The 21,683-nt window shown below is 37.9% G+C and overlaps 1 protein-coding gene across 3 annotated transcripts in view; it reads left to right on the top strand.

Annotated features, from left to right (window-relative positions):
• Window positions 1-20,934, top strand: part of LOC139143726 (presequence protease, mitochondrial-like) — a 28,155-nt gene extending 7,221 nt beyond the window's left edge. For all 3 annotated transcript variants that reach the window (XM_070714263.1, XM_070714260.1, XM_070714261.1), the window contains exons 9-26: window positions 258-346; window positions 834-962; window positions 1,503-1,616; window positions 2,071-2,167; window positions 2,539-2,812; window positions 3,647-3,763; window positions 4,306-4,435; window positions 5,265-5,385; window positions 5,749-5,825; window positions 6,453-6,618; window positions 7,174-7,274; window positions 8,344-8,464; window positions 18,096-18,208; window positions 18,699-18,752; window positions 19,041-19,112; window positions 19,442-19,556; window positions 20,284-20,417; window positions 20,805-20,934. In XM_070714263.1, the coding sequence (XP_070570364.1) occupies window positions 258-346; window positions 834-962; window positions 1,503-1,616; window positions 2,071-2,167; window positions 2,539-2,812; window positions 3,647-3,763; window positions 4,306-4,435; window positions 5,265-5,385; window positions 5,749-5,825; window positions 6,453-6,618; window positions 7,174-7,274; window positions 8,344-8,464; window positions 18,096-18,208; window positions 18,699-18,752; window positions 19,041-19,112; window positions 19,442-19,556; window positions 20,284-20,417; window positions 20,805-20,931 (2,151 nt within the window). In that variant the 3' untranslated portion in view covers window positions 20,932-20,934. The remainder of the gene's footprint in view (window positions 1-257; window positions 347-833; window positions 963-1,502; window positions 1,617-2,070; window positions 2,168-2,538; window positions 2,813-3,646; window positions 3,764-4,305; window positions 4,436-5,264; window positions 5,386-5,748; window positions 5,826-6,452; window positions 6,619-7,173; window positions 7,275-8,343; window positions 8,465-18,095; window positions 18,209-18,698; window positions 18,753-19,040; window positions 19,113-19,441; window positions 19,557-20,283; window positions 20,418-20,804) is intronic.
• Window positions 20,935-21,683: the final 749 nt, after the last annotated feature.

Raw genomic sequence — 21,683 nt, 5'->3', positions numbered from 1 at the left:
TGTTTTCTGTACCAAATGTGGATCTCTGTTGCGTGAAATACGGGTTGAATGTTGACCATATGATTTAATCCCACAAAAGTATCAGCTTCACATTCTTGCTAAGACTAACTACCCACATTTCTGCATTGCATACACAAGAAATGCAAGGTTACTTTGAGAAAGTCTTTGTCTATTTTATAATGAGAGAATTTAAAAAAATACACAGTATCTGGCACAAATTGTTTGAAAATAATTTTGATGATTTTTGCATTTCCCAGAGAGAAGACCACGTTTACTGTGCAGTGGATCCCATGGCAGCAGATCCAAACAAACAAACAACTTTATCAATTTCTTATCTCCTCGAAGAGTAAGTTATCCTCTACAAGTCTATTCAATGCTGTACATGATATTTATATACAGTATGCACCCTTTTAACTCTGTTGACGATAATCATCACGTTATATCATACTGCAGTGAACAATTTTGATACCAATAGATCTCATTGTGCAGTTTAATGTGAAAGGTCAAGTGCAGGAATTCTCTAAGTGGTCAGACCCACCAGCGATTTGAGATGGTATCAACAATGGGTGCACACATACAACAGTGGACCCAGCACAATGATTTGTCTGAAACGGCACCTAATTCCACCGCTGACCTTGTACCCATAAATCGATGACTGTTGGCAAAAGTAACTGAAATGTCATCTAATCCTAATGCTGACTTTGTACCCATAAAGCAGTGACTGTTTAATAGCAATGCTGTTCTACTAGGTCCACTGTTATTCATGTATACCTGGCATCAGATGTTGTTATTTCCAAACTTATTCAAGACTAATCATTTTTTGTCTCTCTCAGCATTTCAGACACTTTTGAATCATTCACAGCATCGATTCTAGGATCCCTGCTGACTGCAGGACCAACTTCACCATTTTATCAAGCACTATTGGATGCTAATATTGGATCAGATTATGCACCTGTTGTTGGGTGAGTAGCTTAGCTCCTCCTCTGCAGATCTTCCAAATTCTAGCCTGTGCTGTTTAAACTTTTATTGGGTAATCTGTGAATTGTAAGTTTTTGAGCTCACCTTTATAACCACATTGAAATGTATCATTGTAGTTGGAAAATGCATGTAGATCAGCCAAGCCAACTCACTGAAATTTAAAATCTAGCTTGTTCCATTACAACTCTTGACATTGCATTGCAAAATCTGACCAGTAACTAAGGAATATAAAAATATACTGACAAAAGTGTCAAGTTTTGCTGTCATCTGTACTTATAGCTATTTTGAAATGATGGTTTCCGGAATTTTTTGTATCATCGAAAGTTGGTATTCCAGCTTGTTTTGGCAATGGATCATCTGGAAGGACCTCTGCTTTGCTACAGGTATTTTAATGTAGCATGATAACATTATCTGGAACAACAAACTAATAAAGACTTGTACCAGAGCACATTAAACTGTCAAAAAGAATGATACCGGTAACAGAATAACAGAACAGTTGTGTCTTTTTTGTCACATAATTCCAGATATGATAGTTCAACGAAGGAAGCGACATTTTCCATTGGACTGAAGGGAATCAGTGAAAATGATGTTGAAACTGTGAAGAATATAATTGAAGATACATTTGATAAAGTGATTCAGTAAGTCCTCCACCATGCAAGCTGGATCTGTGCTTTTGCATTTCAACATGCCAGAATGACTTTGGTATCATTATGACAAATTACCATAATGATAATCTGTATAATTATATATATTACTGCCACAAAAAAATTTATCAGCTTTAAAATTTTTGATATTTGCGATAAGCCCTTTTTTAAAATTCATCCCGTCTACTAGACTCCCATGAAAGTCCTGACGAAGATTTTATTCATGACGAATCTTTTGATCATGCCATTGAATCTCAGTGATAAACAACGATCATTTAATGATATCAGTGTAATGCAATGATTACCAACAATATTGACAGCAAAGCAAAAGTTTGTATGATGGTGTCTGTGAAATAAATTATTGTGATTTTTGTAGTTAAGTTACTCTCTAAGTTTTCAACCCAGCTTCAATCAAGTTAAGTGTTCAGTACATTCCACTTCTTCTCAGAGAAGGATTTCCTGAAGAAAGGATAGAAGCTGTCTTGCACAAGATAGAATTGTCACTTAAACACCAAACAACTCAGTTTGGGCTTGGAGTCATCAGTGTGAGTATATTTTCACTTCATTTTATTTTGTCTGCATTTTTTGATATCCTTGCATGTAGGATTTCCCATTGCCACAGATGAAGATCTTCAGAACTTGAACAAAAGAGGGATACGCGTGTGTTCAATATATATGCATATGTAGCTACATCTTTGAATACTCTATTGCTTCTTCCTTCATAAGAAATCACTGAAACCAGGAATGAATAAAGGAAGCAGTTGACACACACAGCATTCCACAGTAATCTCCACCAACCCTTTCCCCACAGTACTATGGTACATCCCCTACTGTATTCAATTATAGTGCTTTGTGGACCCATATACAGTGAAGTAGGGATTAACATGTGGATGTTTATATTATATATTCATGGCAGTCTTTGATGCCAAGCTGGAACCATGGTGGAGATCCCATGGTAAACTTACAAATCAACAAATGTGTGGACCAGTTCAAGAAGTCGATGGCCGAGAATCCAAGGTTCTTGCAAGACAAGATAGAGGCATACTTCAAGTGCAACACTCACAAACTGACACTGACAATGAGTCCTGATTCGGAATACGAGGCGAAGAAATCAGCAGAGGAACAGGTACTATTGCAGGAAAAATTGAATTCATTGAGTGAAGATCAGAAGACAGAGGTCTTCAATCATGGTGAGTTCCATTAACCTGAAACTCCCGGGAAATCTTTCATCACATCGATCACATAGATATGCAAATCACAGATATGCAAATACACAAATATGCAAATACACAAATATGCAAATACACAGTCATATACTTTGTAAATGAAAATAGTTTAAGAAAAATCATGTACGTGACTGATTCCTTTTGAAAAAAAAGCAGTTTGTTGTAGGGAAATCTAAAAACTGCAAATAGCAATCATCGATGTTCGTTGTTACGCATGGTAGTTTTTTCCAATTCTACATTCAATGAATTATTCAACGAATCATTCAGTGATTTATTATCATGAATTTTTCTTCTCACGTTATTGTTACATGTCACTTTTATGTAACTTTTGCTTGAGGGCATATTTGCTGCACTTTGAAAAAGCTTCGTAAAATTGATATATCATGCCCCCTGATTATTGTTGAGGTATAACAGTTATGAAAATTGTAATGCATCATATTATTGACTCTGTGACTTTTGATATATTCATCATGATCATTTTTCTTCATATCATATGGGCAGTCAATGCATCATCTTGATGAACTGTTCGTTATTTCACAAGAATTACTGATATACAAAGGTCATCTTTTTCCATCCGCAGTTTGTGCAAAGTCTATATCCCCCTTGGATGTGATCAATCAAGTCGGCCATACTCAAAAATATCTTTGTTGAACACTAATTAATTCACACAAAATAATGAAGGAAAAAGAATTTTGCTGCTTGCAGATTTCCAGCAACAGGTAGTAGTGGGTCATACGGGAAGGTGATAGCTTTCTGAAGTGACAACATGACTTTTTCCACACTTTTCGTGCGTTTCAGGTATTGAGCTTGCCAAGATACAAAACAGTAAAGAAGACCTTTCCTGCTTGCCCACGCTAAAAATTAGCGACATAAACCCAGAGTTGAAAAGGACACAGGTGAAAAAGGCCATCATTGGTGAGCATTCAGAGCTACGCTTCTCAATCAATCATTTCTCCGAGTGATATTTAGATATGGGGGAAATTAGATATCAGATTTCTCATCAATCATTGCCTTGTCATATCTTTCCTGTGACAGTCAACTTATCGTGCCAAAAATATAAATCATACTGAGGACAGGATTTTATGAATTCAGTCGTTTTAATTTTACATCAAACTACATTTAGTACATGTATGGCTGTTTAATATCTGATACTGATTTTAAAAAATGCCATTTACTGATATTTCAACAAAATTTGACTTTTGCACAGTGTACATGTACACATGATTAGTCGGCTACGTGCAACTTTTTAACAGCGGAGTGAATATTTTACATTTGTTTCAGCTGAGTTTAACCTAGTAAAAATCTCAAATCCATAGTTAGACAGGAACATCCAGTTTAATAATTGATCATAAAGATGGCTGACAGGAAGTACCTTTAATGCATAGAAGCTGTACAGAACAAACAGCATTGCTATTTTGAAATTGACTGAAAGGTTTTAAAATTCTCTCAATTTTTAGAATCTGTTCCTGTTCAACTATGTGAGCAACCTACCAATGGAGTGACGTATTTCAGAGCTGTGGCTAATCTGAAAAAACTCCCTGAAGAACTCATGGCCTATGTACCTCTATTTTGCAGTGTCATAACAAAGTAAGTGTGGCCACAGGTATTGAAGTGTCCTACATATGTATGTGCATCTGTGTGTGTTTGCAATTGTGTATAGCTAGCCCAACCAGATTAGATTGCTGTGTTGTATACAAATTGTGTCTTTGATTGTGTATACATGTATGTGAGTATCATAGTTGTCATTATTTCTCTCTGTCTCTCTGTCTGTCTGCCTTCTTGTCTCAGTCCAGTATACAATGCAAGATCCGAGGTACATGAATATTCCGCATTGATTAAGGGTCATTAGCATAGAATTTTAATACCGAAACAATGCTCATTAGCGTAATCTGCATATTTGAATATCATTATACCTCGCATCTTGCACTAATAGCAGTCCAGAGCATGAAGTCACCTGAAATGGATCATGGTTTGGTATTTTAGAGTGGTTTTAGAGCTTACCATTCCTGTGCTTTACATTGTTTGGGCAGGAAAAGCTTTGTCATTCTGCATTCAGTCCAGTACACAGTCATGTGCAGTACTACCAGTACACCAACACTGTTTAAACATTATGCTACATGTATGTCCATTTTTTCTGTAAGGCAAGGATGATGATCATTTAAATATTCTGCAGTATGGTGTACCATGGCGCTAACAACTTACTTTGAATAGAGAACAGATACATGCTAAAGTAAACAGATCATCTTTTGAATTCACGATGTGACTTTTAACAACTTTTAACACTTTCCTTTTCAAAATAGGAAATCATCAACAAGTTGACAAATTAGAACTCCTTTATGTGAACTTACCAGGAACATTTGTTAATTACGATCATGGTAAAATGTTATCGGTTTTGTTTATATTTATCTCCTGTCAGTCTTGGTGCTGGGGTAATGAGCCACCATGAGTTAGCTCAGAGAGAGGAGCTGAAAACGGGTGGCCTCAATGTTTCCACTCACACAGTGCTACATCACAGCAACATGAACAGTCATGAACAGGTTAGTAAGAATAAGGAGAATATAATAATTTGGCTGGATGTCAGGGCATATCAGAATGATTTCGAGATGGTGTGCATAATTTATAGGTGTGTGTTCCCCGTACTGCTCATCATATGTTTCCTGATATGTGTACCACAAAGCTCTCTGGGTTACATACATCAGATGGCAAGTGTATGTCTCATGTATTGTTTTCTTTAGTGAGATTATTACCATCATTGAAAACTTGCCAAAAACTTTGTAGACATAAATACACACATACATACAGAGAGGTTGTCTTTACCAAAAGACGTCATCAACATTTTTAGAAATAAAAAGTTTTCTTGTGAGGTCTCTTGTTTGATAACATTTCTTATCAAATTTTAGGGTGTGTTGATCTCGTCATATTGTCTTGATCACAACATGGAAGACATGTTTGATTTGTGGACTGAAATTTTTCACAGGTATAGTAAATGTCTTATGAGATACGCTGAAAGGAAAACCATAGTCAAGTATGATCTATACCAAGCAAGTTCACTGGTCAAATGTATGTAATGCCTTTCAATGGAAAGAAAATATTCATACTATGCAAAGCTATAAGAGCAAATTTGAAAATATTTTGTGTGTGCTACTATATTTAGTGGCATTTGTCGCTGTCATAATTCATAATTCATAAAGTGACTTAATTCCAGTATTCCTTTCATATTTATACATAGCTTCAGATCTCTTTCTATATTAAGCCTGCGTTGAACTTACATGACACAGTTGAATACATGGAGGTGGCTGTCTATTGCCTTGAAATATGCATTGAACGTTTTGAAGGAATAAAACAACTTTATTTTAGATTTTAGTTACCTCATTACATGATGGATACGTTTCAAATGCTTCATTGATAAAGATCCAGAATCGCAAAATTAACCCTGTGTTATGCTTGTCAATAAAAGTACTTCATATCCCAGATTGCTGTCGTTGTTTTGTTAAGTTCGTCTGACCTTTGGGAACATAAGATTTTATGTTACTGTCTGCTTCACTACATTGAACTATTCGTCAGATTTGTATTGAAATTATGTGTATCGTTTTTTTCTCATCAGGGCTAATTTTGATGACAAAAACACACTGACAACACTTATACAAATGGAAGCAGCTGATATGGCCAACTCTCTACCACACCACGGCCATCACTATGCCATGCTGTGTGCCGGAAGTTCCCTGACTCCACTCGGCAAAGTCAAGGAGCTCTTCGGTGGCATGACACAGGTATGACTGGAAGATAAGGACTATTGTATTCATTTGGACCTTTACTCTTCAAAATGAGAATTTGTATCACTTATATGTTAGATAAAAGCAAAAGTCATGGCATGTGATATTTGCAGAGAAATAAGTTACATTTTATAGAAAAGTATTACACAATGATAATAGAGAATAGCTTTAATTTTATTTTATTTTATTTTATTTTTATTTTATTTTACTTTATTTTATTTTACAAATTATCAGAAATGCCATTGCTACAATAGTGTCTTTGTATGTAAAAGAATGTATTACTGAAAATTTTAATGTAAAGGAATACGTGAATCTATAGAATGATATCATATGAAGTTGTGAGTTGCTTTTCCCTAAGTGTATTGCCCTAGTTATAAACCAACGTCTCTGAAATTATTTCCGATTATAAATTTGAATTTGAAATATGAGAACCTTGAAATCTTAATCTTGTAATGCTACACTTCATCAATCAAAATTTGTAGGTCATCAGTTGATAATTATGCAAATGATAAATGACTAACAGATGTTGTTTTGATGTGTCCTTTGTGACAGGTCGCCATTATGAAAAAGATTGCCGAAATGAAGGACCTTGAACCTGTTATTAATAATTTAAAAATGATTGCACACATATTGTTCAATAGAAAAAATTTCAGGTAGGTTTATCTGATGTATGATTAAGGTTATGGTGTCATGCCAATGTGTATATGCTAGTAGAGAACTTCATTTGAATTCTCAATATACACCTAAAAATAAATCTAAATTATATGTGTTTCACGGAAAGTTGTTCCTTTTTGCAACGAAGGATTAATATCAGAAATCGGTGTGAAAATGTTAGATTAGACAAGAAAATTTCTGTTAATTTTACATTCAAAGTATTCTTTTTGGGACAATGTGTGTTTTCTGGAGGAGAAAAGTTGACTACCATAATTTCAAATTTAATGAATATTTGAAATTTTAAATGGTCACAATCTCTGTTCACCTTATAAGGCAGAATGTAATTGTTAACAATTTGATGAAAGCCCTACATATATTTTCTCTTAATACATCCTCAAAATAGTTACCCAAGAACTTTTGGAAAGATTCGAAGGGCTAGCATTTTGCTGAGAAAATCTATTCCAAGCATACATTCTACAGTAAAGAGGCAGCCATGAGTGTCTTAAATAATCATTTTTTGGCCTCTATCTGTAAGATGGTGTATCATGCTTGCTGAAATGCATTGATAGACCTGTACTCCCAGTCTCTATATGCTTGATGTGAATAAATGTATGCAATGCAAAGCTAAGAATACATTCATTGGTACGCCATAATCAACCAATGAACTTTCCCAGCTAGTATTTTTGTGTCTGTGTTTTTTTGTCTGTTCAACCCTTTCTCTACCATGGTTTTGTCCAAATGCAATGTGATCAGTGGTGAGTGTGGACTTCTTCACTTGGAATTTAGGATGGAAAGGGTAAAGAATTGCTGCTGCTGAAAATCAACTTTCTTATTAACAGAAGCAATGCCCTCTTCTCAAAGAAATTTGATATCCCACCTGTGTTAATTTCTTATTAAAATTTTAACTGATTTATAATTGAAGTCATGAATCTAAATGCTAACCTTGCATTAGGTGCTTGACATACATGTAGATTCTGGAAACAACATCAAAAGTTCAATAATTTTTCATCATCTCAGCGATGATTCATTGAATTATATTGACCAAGTTCATACTCATTTAATCTTCAGATGTGCACTCAACACCACAGCTGAGGGTTTAGACCCTGCTGTCAGTTCCTTAGAGAAATTCCTACAGACAGTAGCTGCACCGTCCAAAGCTGATCCTGCTTCCCATGTAAAAATGATAGAGGTAAGTACACCTTATGTAAGTTACGACTTTCATACAGACTTTAAAACTTCTAAAAAGAATATTTTCATCTATTCTTAGTTTTCAGACAATCCGTGTAAAATTTCTCACGTGATTGCTATTTATATATGATTACTTTAATGAAAACAGTACAATTGCATGTGTATGTGTTGCTATTAAAAAAATAATAAAGTTTTTATAATCATTTGCCAACCTCACTATTCATTCTTTCATTTATTTCTTTATTCATTCACACATGCTTTCACTTTCATTCATTCTGTCACTCATTCTATTTGACTGTGAATGTAGATGAGCATTTTACAACATCATTGGTTTTGAGAAGGCAACATTCCATTGCTGTCAGTACCTGCAAATCTATTCCATAACATGTGGGCTTATCATAATGAACAAGCAAAGATTTTCATAAATACATGTACTTAAGGACAGATACAGTTTAAAAAACTTCATATCATACGATATGAATCCATAAATTAATATTTTTTGCTGCTGTCACCATGAAGTAGGTTTCTCTGTCATTGTAATATAGGCAGTTGATCACCGAGTATGGCCAGTAAGTTAATTGATAAAATGAAAATGGCAATATTCCACTAAGTCTTAATCATTCATAAGTAATAATGCACAATGCACTTGTGAAGTACCTGCTGGAACAACGGAGTGACATTTTGGTCTTTCTGTAAAGTTACCGAAGGCTCTAATGAGTGCAAACAAAATATTCAAAAATTCTAAAGATTACTGTACAAAATCACTACTGTATTACTCTCAAATTTGAAATTGGAATGCTCATTTGTTCACTTTTGGTACCAGGAGCACTATTTTACCCCTAAGATTAGACCACCAAACAAACCAACCAACCAACAAACAAACAAATAAATGAATAAACAAACAAAAACACTCTGTCACAAAGATGTAGGTTAGAAATTTCACATTTAATTTCCAGGTGAACAGCAAAAGTAATACTTCAGTTGATCAAAAAAATGTGATGCCATAGAAATGATAATAGATGATATTAATAAATTATGATAATGAGGACGTGAACTCCTATTATGTACCCTTGACTTTGTCCTTGACAATGTCATATGACAACCGACAATATTTTCTATTTTCAATGCTTTCACAATCACCAGCTGTGTATTTTATTTTCCAAGGGCATTGCAATCATTTTCTTCTGTAAATAGCTTTTAGAGTGATATTCACCTTGACCACAACTGGATGTGCATGTATGGTTTCATCAGGCACAAAATATTTTCGTAGAGAGGATGATTTCAGTAAAATAGCACAGTACTTAACCTGTTCACCCCCATTCACTGTAAATAGGTCCACACTGACAGTTGCTAACAATTGATTGGGACCACACCATTGTGGCAAAAGGGTGAGAAGCTGTCCATTTATGCACATTTAAATGCTTTCACCCCAGCCTTTGGTATATCCCAACTGTTTTCAGTATGGTAAATGGTGTGGCCATGTTTAAAGGGAAATGAGGGTGACAGTGTTAAGTATCGTTCATGCAAATTTTACAGTAATGTGTCGACTTGATTTATCAGAAATCTGTATTGAAACTTCAAACATCGCCATGAAATTGTACAAAAGCTCTGCCATATGTTGAAAATATGTGAGCAGAAGAACACAATGATCACACAATTCAGTGTTTTGTCAACAACAATGAATGCCAGAAACATATGCTGCCAACAATTAAAGTCTGCTGAATAGAATTGTAAAACAGCAGATCAAAGATAAGATAAAAGTCATTCTGATTTCTATAGAAATGTAAATAAAAGTGATCTTTTGTAAATGTTGATTCTGAACAGTTTCAGAGAGAACGTTTATTTCACCAGCTGCTACAAGAAATATGTACTTATTAGTATGTGTTACATGCATAAATTGTTTTGCTGTGGTACTTCTGATGGAACATGTTATAAATATGCTAATTTTCCTTGCATTTGTCAATATCTTTCAAATGCTGTAGTTTGTAATAATTTCTGCAGGTTTATCAGTATTTGGTAAATTTGCCACATTTGCTTCATCCTGTTCAGAAATGAATATGGAAAGTTTGAGGAGACAATCTTCAGTCGGAACGATTTGAACAGGAATAGAGAATACATGACCATACTGCTATTATGATGTTTCTTGCTATTCATTTTGTAGCCTTTTATAATTTGTTTCACAGGCCTACGGTGAAATGAGCTGGCAGTTTCAGAAAAACATTAAGAAATCGAAAAAAAAGAAAAAATCCTTACAGTACATTTTGTAATCTTAATTAAATTACTGGTATGAGTCTTTTCATAAAAAAAACTCACAGCAAAAAAGTGGTGTACATCTTATATCAGAGCCAAATGTTTGACTTTGTTAACTGTACCCTTCTGTACTGAAAAAGTCTAGCTGTGCCATTTCTGAAAATCATGCCTGGAAAGGATAGACTTTGATGTTTTCTGCCTGGTGAGGGCGCCAATCCTCTTTATATTCAAAGCCCAATCACATAGCGATATAATTACGCCAGGTGTTAAGTTCCATGAATATTCATCAAATGGAGAGAAGTATAAAAGAAAGAAGAAGTACCAAGACCTGTGTCATTCCTCGCACAGACCGGGCCCTGTGCAACGCAGTCTTGGCAGATTCACGATGGCTTCCACCTCTACACCCACTACCGCTACCATCTCCACTGAAACTTCTTCAGTGGCTCATCCCCACGCTGTTGCTCAGACGGTTTCTGCGACGAATGATGCTACAATGACTTCGAAATTTCGTGGAAGCTCATCGCCTAGGATGGCCAGCCCATCCCAGTCACTCGCCCAGTACTCGCCAGCGTTGCTCAACAACCGACTGAAGGAGTGGCGGGAACCAGCAGTGCCGCGACCAACGCCCAGTCTACACCAAAAACAATGGGGCACAATGAGGTATGTTGAGCAGATTCGTTTGTGCCATTCCCCTTGTGTACGTAACACATTTCCGTTTTCAATGGAAAAGTACGAATTCAAGCCCACTGCGTATGTAGCTCATCACTTTATTCTGAATGTATTTTTCACCTTTGCTGGCTAGTACTTTGGTAGTTTGATATTTTGTACTGTGTGTGCACGTTCAGTTTTGTGGAGGGCCGTGGTTCAGTCTACCAAATCGATAGTTTCACCGTTTCCATTTCTCGTGTTGATACCTTGCAAGTTACGTGTGATGCAGGGCGTTTGGATTCGTTGTATATAGTGTGCAACACTGAAGCTTTTCTGGGGAAATATGAGATACACATGGTGTGCTGCTGTCGCTTGTATTATTTTTCGAGGCAAACGAATTTGTTTTTCATCACTTTGTTTCATGTTTCGCTTCCCTCCGTGCTTACTGTCCCGTATTTCATGTAGCCCTCCTAGGGGTTTTAGAGGAGTATTTAGCACACGTTAACAGTGACAAGAAGTTCTTAGATAGGGCCTCCTTGTATTCAGCACCAAGTATTTGTGTACAGATTCACGTATACGCGAGTCAAGGCATTACGTTGTTACCCACACGGGATACAGAGTATTATGTATACGAGAGTCAAGGCGTTACGTTGTGTTACCCATACGGGGCTTATGAGAATTACGTAGGCCTATACGCGAATCAAGGCGTTACGTTGTTGCCCATGCTTGGCTTATGAGAATTACGTATACGCGAGTCAAGGCGTTACGTTGTGTTGCCCATGTGGGGCTTATGAGAGTTACGTATACGCGAGTCAAGGCGTTACGTTGTGTTGCCCATGTGGGGCTTATGAGAATTACGTATACGCGAGTCAAGGCGTTACGTTGTGTTGCCCATGTGGGGCTTATGAGAATTACGTATACGCGAGTCAAGGCGTTACGTTGTGTTGCCCATGCGGGGCTTATGAGAATTACGTATACGCGAGTCAAGGCGTTACGTTGTTGCCCATGCGGGGCTTATGAGAATTACGTATACGCGAGTCAAGGCGTTACGTTGTTGCCCATGCGGGCTTATGAGAATTACGTATACGCGAGTCAAGGCGTTACGTTGTTGCCCATGCGGGGCTTATGAGAATTACGTATACGCGAGTCAAGGCGTTACGTTGTTGCCCATGCGGGGCTTATGAGAATTACGTATACGCGAGTCAAGGCGTTACGTTGTTGCCCATGCGGGGCTGATGAGAATTACGTATACGCGAATCAAGGCGTTACGTTGTTGCCCATGCGGGGCTTATGAGAATTACGTATACGCGAGTCAAGGCGTTACGTAGTGTTGCCCATGTGTGGGGCTTATGAGAATTATGTATACGCGAGTCAAGGCGTTACGTTGTTGCCCATGCGGGGCTTATGAGAACTACGTATACGCGAGTCAAGGCGTTACGTTGTTGCCCATGCGGGGCTTATGAGAACTACGTATACGCGAGTCAAGGCGTTACGTTGTGTTGCCCATGTGGGGCTTATGAGAATTACGTATACGCGAGTCAGGCGTTACGTTGTTGCCCATGCGGGGCTTATGAGAATTACGTATTCGCGAGTCAAGGCGTTATGTTGTTGCCCATGCGGGGCTTATGAGAATTACGTATACGCGAGTCAAGGCGTTACGTTGTGTTGCCCATGTGGGGCTTATGAAAATTACGTATACGCGAGTCAAGGCGTTACGTTGTGTTGCCCATGTGGGGCTCATGAGAATTACGTATACGCGAGTCAAGGCGTTGTTGTGTTGCCCATGTGGGGCTTATGAGAACTACGTATACGCGAGTCAAGGCGTTATGTGGTGTTGCCCATGAGGGGGAATATTAGTAGTATGTATAAGGGCGTCGAGGCATTACATTATGTTGCCCATGTGGAGCGTACGAGTATCATATACACGCGATTTGAGTTGAGTTGCTACACAGTTGCCCATGCGGGGGCTTATGAGAATTATGCATATGCAATTTCAGTTGTTACCTGTGTTGTTCTGGTGGGAGTATGCAATATTTTGTATACACAATGAAATGTGTGACGATGTGATGTCTATTAGGGACACTGTCACTTGTTCGCTCGTTTTCTGCTCTTCACCTGCGCGGCCCGTGGTCATATGCGAGTACGGGTATCGTATATGAGTGCGGGTGCGTGGGTGGATGAGGGGTCGTGGTGAGCAGGTGATTGTGTAAGTGACACTGTTAATTACAGAAAACGGATTGGCTACACTAGAGGTAGTAATACGGTGTTTCATTGCATTACAGATGCAAAAACAATTGGCAGAGTTACATAAGAAGTTTGACATGCTCGAGAAGTCGGCTGGCAATGCATCGATTAAAGAGGAGGCTCTGTAAAAAGTGATCGAAATGGCCAACAACGCATCGTGGAATTCCAGACCACAGCTCTCAATGCACTCAGAATATTGGTGGACAGAGTAACCAACATGGCGCACCCGAAGTTGTCCAGATGGCAATATAGTTGAAGCCTATGTATATACGAATATGATAAATGAATTCAAGAGATATTATTTGCATACATATATGTAATGTGTTCCTGTTATGTTGCGACACTGTACTCCTAGACGGGGAGGGCGATCATCAAAGCCCTTTGCCGTTATGGCTGCCTGCCTTGCAGGTCCTGTCTGGGGGTGCCCTCTTCAGGAATGTACATTTCTCTTCAGCGTATTACCCATCATTGGGACTTTGAACACCAAGTCAATAAAGACATCAAGGCCTACAAACTTTATCTTGGATGTCCTTAGAGGGCACCCCCAGACATGGTCCTGCCCTTACTCGAGTGTATCCACGATGGCTCAAGGGACGATAATGGCCTCCCCTGCACATCCAGCTTTTATAAATCCTAAGACCTTTATAGTGGGGAAATTCACAACCATCTTGTTTTTTGGAAAATTGTCACAGACCCACTTGACAACAAAAATTAATCATGGAATGGATTACCATTGGTGTCAGTATTTCTCCGTATAGGCCTATAAGGCATTTCTAGGGAGAGTTTAAGATTTTGTGTACGACTATAAGTCCCGCCAATACTATTACGGTCTTCAAAAATCACCCTCTTGTCAACAGTTTGGAGAGTTTTATATCCTCCACACCGGAAAGTAAATTAGAATCCGGGGCGATTTCTGTATGGGGAAAAGTGGGTATTGACCCCCCTCCAAAATCAGTGATGTCCATCACAATTGAACCAAAGAAGCCTAGATTGTGCATTATTGATATGCGTTATATGAATCTTTGGATTTGGAACGTAAATTTTAAGTTAGATCACTTTGTGGAAGTCTGTCGATATCTTGATCAGGGGGATTTACAAGTCAAGTGTGATTATAAAAGTGGTTACGACCACGTGAAAATGTCTAAACGCGACAGGGGCTTACGTGTGTAATACTTTGCCTTATAGTTGGAAACTTTCAGCATACGTGTATTACAAATTGGGTATTGTATCACCAGCTATGCTAGATCCCTTGGCGTCCCATGTATACAATATATCGATGACGGACATGGTGGCCAACTGCGACATTAAAAAACTAGCAAGCCCGCTGTTTTTTCGTCAAGAATTGGCAGAGTTTGCTGCTTTCATACTAGCCAAATTTGTATTGACGCTGGATATTTTATTGCTCTCGAGAAAAGTATTCTAATCCCCGTAACATCCATTGTGATGCTCTGTTTTACAGCAGATACGGTTACTAGGTCATTTCCAAAAACAAGATAAGAAACAATATGATTTAGCAGGCATGTTGTGTTGGCTTCTAGAGTATCATATCAGGTTACGTATCCATACGGACTCTAGCTCTTTCAGATGGGCGACCCTTAGCATAAGGTCGCGACGATGTTGAAGTGATAGGTGACATGTGAGAAAGTACATGGCAACAGGAGCATATCGTAGTCGAGGAACCCGAAGCACTATATTGGACCCTGCTCGCTTAAAAGAACATGACAAAGAACGCCAGAGTAGGTGCAATTTAAACCCAATGACACGCATACACAAACACAAGACAAACACATTTTCATAACAGACATGACCCAAAAAATCCACCTCGCGGAGCGATTGCAGAAACTCCTGTCTTTGCCCCCAGGCACTCGCAGTTGGATCTGTGGTTGTTCCTATGACAGTGAATGCACCACTGTCGAATGTGTAACACAAAACTCGTGAAGCCGGATGAGAGACGGCAGAACCCACTCAGAGAAATTACCACCAAATATTTGAAGATATCCATCAACGTATGCATCAACTGTTGGGAGAGAAATCCGCATACGAGAGACAAAAAGATTGGCTTGTTCAGCAGCTCGAGAAATTTCTAGCTTCACTACCTGTCCCAATAGATTTAACAATGGCGAACTCAGAAGGCATTGTACGGTTTTTATTTAAAGATACGGACACAAAAACCCATGTTCACACTGATACGTGTCAGTATTTGGGGCATTCCGGTGTCTCCCTGCCAGTGTCCAAAACGTTTAAAAAGCTGCTACGCTAATAAATATGGTATCCAAATTAAAAACATTCTATCGCATTGTATACAAGGAATGCTCTATTTCAAGACAAAACCCAGTAGAAGCATACATTGTGGTCAGATACATGAAAAAAAAAAAAATTGTCTGAGGGGCAGTAAAAGCACATGTAACCCAAACAAGCCCCTCTACTCTTTATACAAAATTAATGAAATTTTTATTTCATCATGCAGAAGATTGGTGTCGCAAAGTCCCCAACACATACATTCTGGCAAGGGATCCAGCATTTTTCAAGGTGATTTACTTCTCGGGTGATAGGGCTGGGGGTTTGGGAAATGTAGAAACACAAGAGATATAGTTTTCCAGCCAACTCCTGTTTTTTGTTTAATCACACTTTTGGGAAAAGACACTGAGGGGAGGCTCATCTAATTTGTTTGCGATTAAAAGATGTGAAGATAAGTTTTTATGTCCGGTGAACACCGTAGAACAATATATTTGTTTAGCAAAGGATTTAGGTATGGATCTGAGGAGAGGGCATCTCTTCCGACCGACAACCTCAAGTGGAGACATTGAACAACGCCCTCTAGCGTCATAAGTTTCTTATCTGCGCCTAAAACTACCTCAAAGAATTAGACATGGATACTCCTCACAGTTGTAGAAGCGCATGCGCTGTAATATTAGCCATGGCAGATACGGATATCAAAAGCCTGGTGCGTCACCTTGGTTGGCGGTCGGAAGAGATGGTCAATTATTATACACAATTGTCAAATATGTCAGTCAGGACCCAGCACACTAGTTTGTTGAAGCTGTGAATGAAAATCTAGACACCTTGCAAAGTTATGAACGAGTTTTACGATAGCCTTTGAGCCATAGTATGTGCATATGTGAAGTGTCGATTAATAACCGCTGTATAAATATTAAAGAAGATAAAACAATTTGGCATAGTTTATCTTGATGTCCTGTTTTGATAGGAAAACTGGTTTCATGAATAACTGATGGTTGTAGCACGCATGTATGAGTGGGGGTTTGGATGAGGAAGAGGAGAGTTATAGGCAAGGGTTTATAGGAATGGGGTTAAGTAGCGAGGGGGATATATAATTATATACATGGTTAATGTGTGAAATGGACGGCCGGAACAATACCCGCATCCCCCAATCCTTAACAATAGGCTATATTCATGAGCGGAGTGATTGGGCTTTAAATATTATATTATTCAAAGCCCAATCACATAGCGATATAATTACGCCAGGTGTTAAGTTCCATGAATATTCATCAAATGGAGAGAAGTATAAAAGAAAGAAAGAAGAAGTACCAAGACCTGTGTCATTCCTCGCACAGATAAGGGCCAGGCTGCTGCAGGAATGGTATAATAACGTATACGACGACAGAGCAGTAAAGGTACAAGCAAGAGATAAAGATGTGCTGCCCACCCACCCGCCCTTATGATGGTTTAATCTTTCGCATGGATGTAGCCTCCACAATACCCGCATCCCCCAATCCTTAACAATAGGCTATATTCATGAGCGGAGTGATTGGGCTTTAAATATTATATTATTGTCACCAGAACTAATGTTTTCATCATATAATAAATATAGAAATACTAAGTCACCTGGACAAGTTATACTAATGATTGATGTTTGCTCAATAAGTTTCTGAAAGAAATTGTGTGAACAAGTTTTAATTACCAGGTAATTAACAGTTCATGTCCATGGAGCTTTACAAGATTGGAAAGATTAACAGTATTTTGTATTTATCACTAAAAACCTGTGGAATCATTTAGCTTCAGGTTTGGGATAGAGTACCTACCTTGAGGCCCCCAAGGAAAATCATTTTAGTCCATATCCACTAGATGGCATCGACTGATCTTCACCTGTGCCTGAATGTTATGTGTTATTAACCACTTCTAAATGAATGGAATAGCTTCAAATTCACTGTTTTATCTTCATAATGAATATTTCCATTGTTGTTTTCTCCGTTTGATATCAAACTATTGTGCCTTTCTTCTGACAGTATTTCTCACCAGGTTTATACCAATATCAACATGTTACATATCAGAGTCTCTCCATCTTATTCATGCATCTGTCTCTTTCACATCTTCTGATTAACAAACATTTGCTTGATACAGATGTACATTGTTGCATCCCATTCCATTCTGTATATCAAATTCGTTTCAACATTTACCAGCCTGCCACCAGTTCTATAACATCATTACACTGTCTTCCAATCTAATAACATCATGACTTATATCACACGTAGGTATCTGACTTCAAGCCATCAAGCAGGCGGATACACTTCCCACTGCCTTTTCCAGTCAATTACATGGGACAGTGTCTACCCACAGTGCCCTACTCACACCGAGATTGTGCAAGGTAAAGTTAGCCTCTCAATATGAGTTTAATAACAGATCAGCTATAATCTTCATCCTACCAAGAGCATATGTCGACCACCCTCAGGTCAGATTGATCAAAGCGAGTGATGCATAGAATGTCCTGCATGGTGCATTTCAACAAAGACTTGAAAATTGGAAGGCCCCAAAAACGCATATTGCAAAGTTAACACGATTTTTACTAACTTAACCTGCTACAATATACCATGTCAAGTTGATGAAAATAATCACAGGTTCTAGCTGAATTCCACTTCATACTGGCTTAGCAGATAGGGAAGTGATAAGCCTGGCAGGATTAAAGGTATACTTTTATTCAATGTCTTGATTGCAGCTCTGTACAAAAAAATCATACCCCTCCAACACTTTGATATATTTTTGTAAGTCAATGACAATCTCCTGGCCATGTCACTGGGCTGCCAACACATTTCAAAGTTTCTCGTAAATAACTCTTTACGTCTGCCTTCTTTTGTCAGCTTACGTGTTCTCAGTAAACTGATGACCAGCAAGTTCCTGCACAGAGAAATCAGGCAAGTTGGTTCCCTGTCCTTGATTAATTCACTTAGTTTTCTTGACGAACAACGACAATCATTATGTACTATCAATGCAGTTCATTACTACATCCAAGTCCAAGTACAGTGTGTTTGACTCAGAGCAAGGCAAGCTCAGGGATAAGCAAATTACCATTGGAGATACTGTAGAGCCTTGGATATATGTCCCCGCTTCAAGAACATCAACGAACATATCTTTAGCAAAGTCATTGTGATAAGACATGTAATTCTTTCTTACAAATATTATGACATTTTATTTGTCCACAGAGAGAAAGGTGGTGCGTACGGAGGAGGGGCTTCCATGGGAACATCAGGGATATTTACATTCTATTCATACAGGTAATGCTACAATATACAGTCACTCCGGCTTTTCATGTAGTGTATATGGTGAATTCAGAATGTTTGGAAGTTGTAGCAATCTGGAGTGCTGTCACTACCTGTAGTCAGTGACCATCTGTTGCTGATATGGGAATTCCTTTTGGATGAATTCAAGTTTTTCTGCTTTGCTGCAGGTCTGAAGTGATGTACAATTCTACCAGATGGCTCATCATTGGTGTGACAATTTGATGACCCAGCTGAAAATTATTTGTTTCTTGCGCCAAATCATGATTCTTTACTCGAAGGATACACAGAGATATCCTCCCACTAAAATGTATTTTGTATTTCAGAGATCCAAACAACATAGAAACACTACAGGCATTCAAAAGTTCAGCAGAGTGGGCCAGCCAGGGGAAGTACACGCAGCAAGAAATTGATGAAGCTAAACTCTCAGTCTTTCAAACTGTAAGTTTTGTTTACACAAAAATTAGTATCATCAGAATATACATGTTGATTTTAAATATAATTTTATGAAAATATCAATAACCTCTCATTCCCATATGACAGTAATGGTATTAAACATATTAATACATGTTAATGTGACCACAGACAGTAGAGAGGAAGAACTCCCTCTACTGTCTATGCTGTGACACAGTGTTTGGTCACAACTGTAGTTTGCTGTATGGTATTGCAGACAGTGCTACCATAAGTTCATCTATCTTAAATATCTGGTGAAATCTTCTTTTAAAATCTTAAGACTATGAAGCAAGTTCTACAACTGTAGCGCCTCCTGTCTGCATAAACAAGCACAGACAATCAAGAGTGAGATGTCTGTTAAACTATGATAAGCTGCCAGGCAGTCAAATTAAGATTCAGTACAGCATGTTTCAAGAACATGAATCACAATGTAGAGCAAAATTTTGCTTACTTTGTGTTAAAGCTACTAAAAACAAAGTATTATTAAGTATTACTGAAATAGCAGAGTCTTACATAGCACTATTGTACAGTACATGTATTTACCATCAAAATCAAATATTTTGTTGCTGGTTTTGCGGAATATGTTATAGCTATTGTTATAGCCATGTGTCTGAATATTACAAAGCCAGGAAGTTGTAAGTTAATAATCCATAAGGATTTTTGTTAATTATTTATGAATCTTCCTTGAAATATCTATTCTGGTATTTCTGAACAGATTGACTATCCAATAGCGCCCCCAAGCAGAGGAATGACCCTGTTTCTGACCGGTATCACAGACGACATGAAGCAAACCCACCGTGAACAGCTGTTTGCCGTCACCAGAGATGACCTTGTCAATGTGGCACAAAAGTAAGAATTACATGTGTAATTCATGTACTTGCGTGATTCTGAATCCCTGTCACTTCACAACTTTGAATGATCGCAAGTCGTGATAATATAAAAAACTGACTTTTCAGTTTGCTGTATCCATAGATGGAGTTGTATTTTGATTCTATCGCTTATTCGTGTCCTGTTTTATTGAGTTTGTGGTTTGGTTTTACCCAGCAAGACTACTTTACTCCCAGGAATGAACATCTTTGAACTACACCTTTCTAAATGGTATTGGTATCAGTGAACTTTTTTTCACTCTTTCTATAAAAATAATGGCAAATATCATAAGGTTCACTGTAATTCATGACTGTTCATTTCTCATTAAACATCTTCTTCCCATGAATATTTCTCTATCAAATGTCGCAGGTATTTACTGTCAGACCATCAAACCAATGGTATTGCATTCCTGGGACCTGAGACTCCGCTGACGCGAGAGAATGACGACTGGATGAAAGTGGTGGATGGCCAACCAAGTTACATTCACAAACACTGATAATGAGTAAGTAGGTGTGGAGACCCAACAGTTCTTTAATCTGGTCAACCCTTATAGTGCCTGTGGTATCACCCAGTGCACTTGGATATCAATTGGAGTGCTAGGTTACAAAGAAAATTACATGGGGTACATAGAAAACTGCAATTGAGTAGTAACTGCTCTGGATTACAATTTTCAAATTGTACATCCTTTATTTAAGTGGGTTTATTCATTTTTTTTAATAATTCCCAAAGTTGTTCGTAGTGACAAGAAAACTTTACACTATCCATTAAAAAAACGAGAATTACATCAATCATCTTATGTATGTTCAAAAATTTATTTTTAAACAATGCAAAAGAGCATTGGAAATACATTTTAAAAAATGAAGCTGAAATTGTAATGTCACAGTTAATATGTTTGTATCAATTTTTACGCTCCCATATATGCATATGTATATATGCAAATGGGAGGTATTCGTATAAGGTGGCAAAATGGCGTCTGTGTGTATGTAAGTATGTATGTATGTCTGTTAGTCCGTCCACATCAAAAACTCCTAAACCGTAGCACATACTGTCTTAGTATTTGGTGTACAGGTGCACCTAGGGGTGGAGATGTGAATTTGTTCAAATGAACATGTCAGTGCCAAAAATATGCAAATGAGGGGGAAAAAGGAAAAATCCTGCAAATGGCTAAAACTCAGTAAGCATTGGTCAGATTTGGTTGAAACTTGATATGCAGATTTCTTTAGGTATTCTAAATTATGTGTGCAAAAA

Source organism: Ptychodera flava, chromosome 11 (assembly GCF_041260155.1).
Source record: "Ptychodera flava strain L36383 chromosome 11, AS_Pfla_20210202, whole genome shotgun sequence".
Lineage (NCBI taxonomy): Eukaryota > Metazoa > Hemichordata > Enteropneusta > Ptychoderidae > Ptychodera > Ptychodera flava.
The sequence above is the reverse complement of the archived record's forward strand: the minus strand, read 5'-3'. Positions and strand labels throughout refer to the sequence as shown.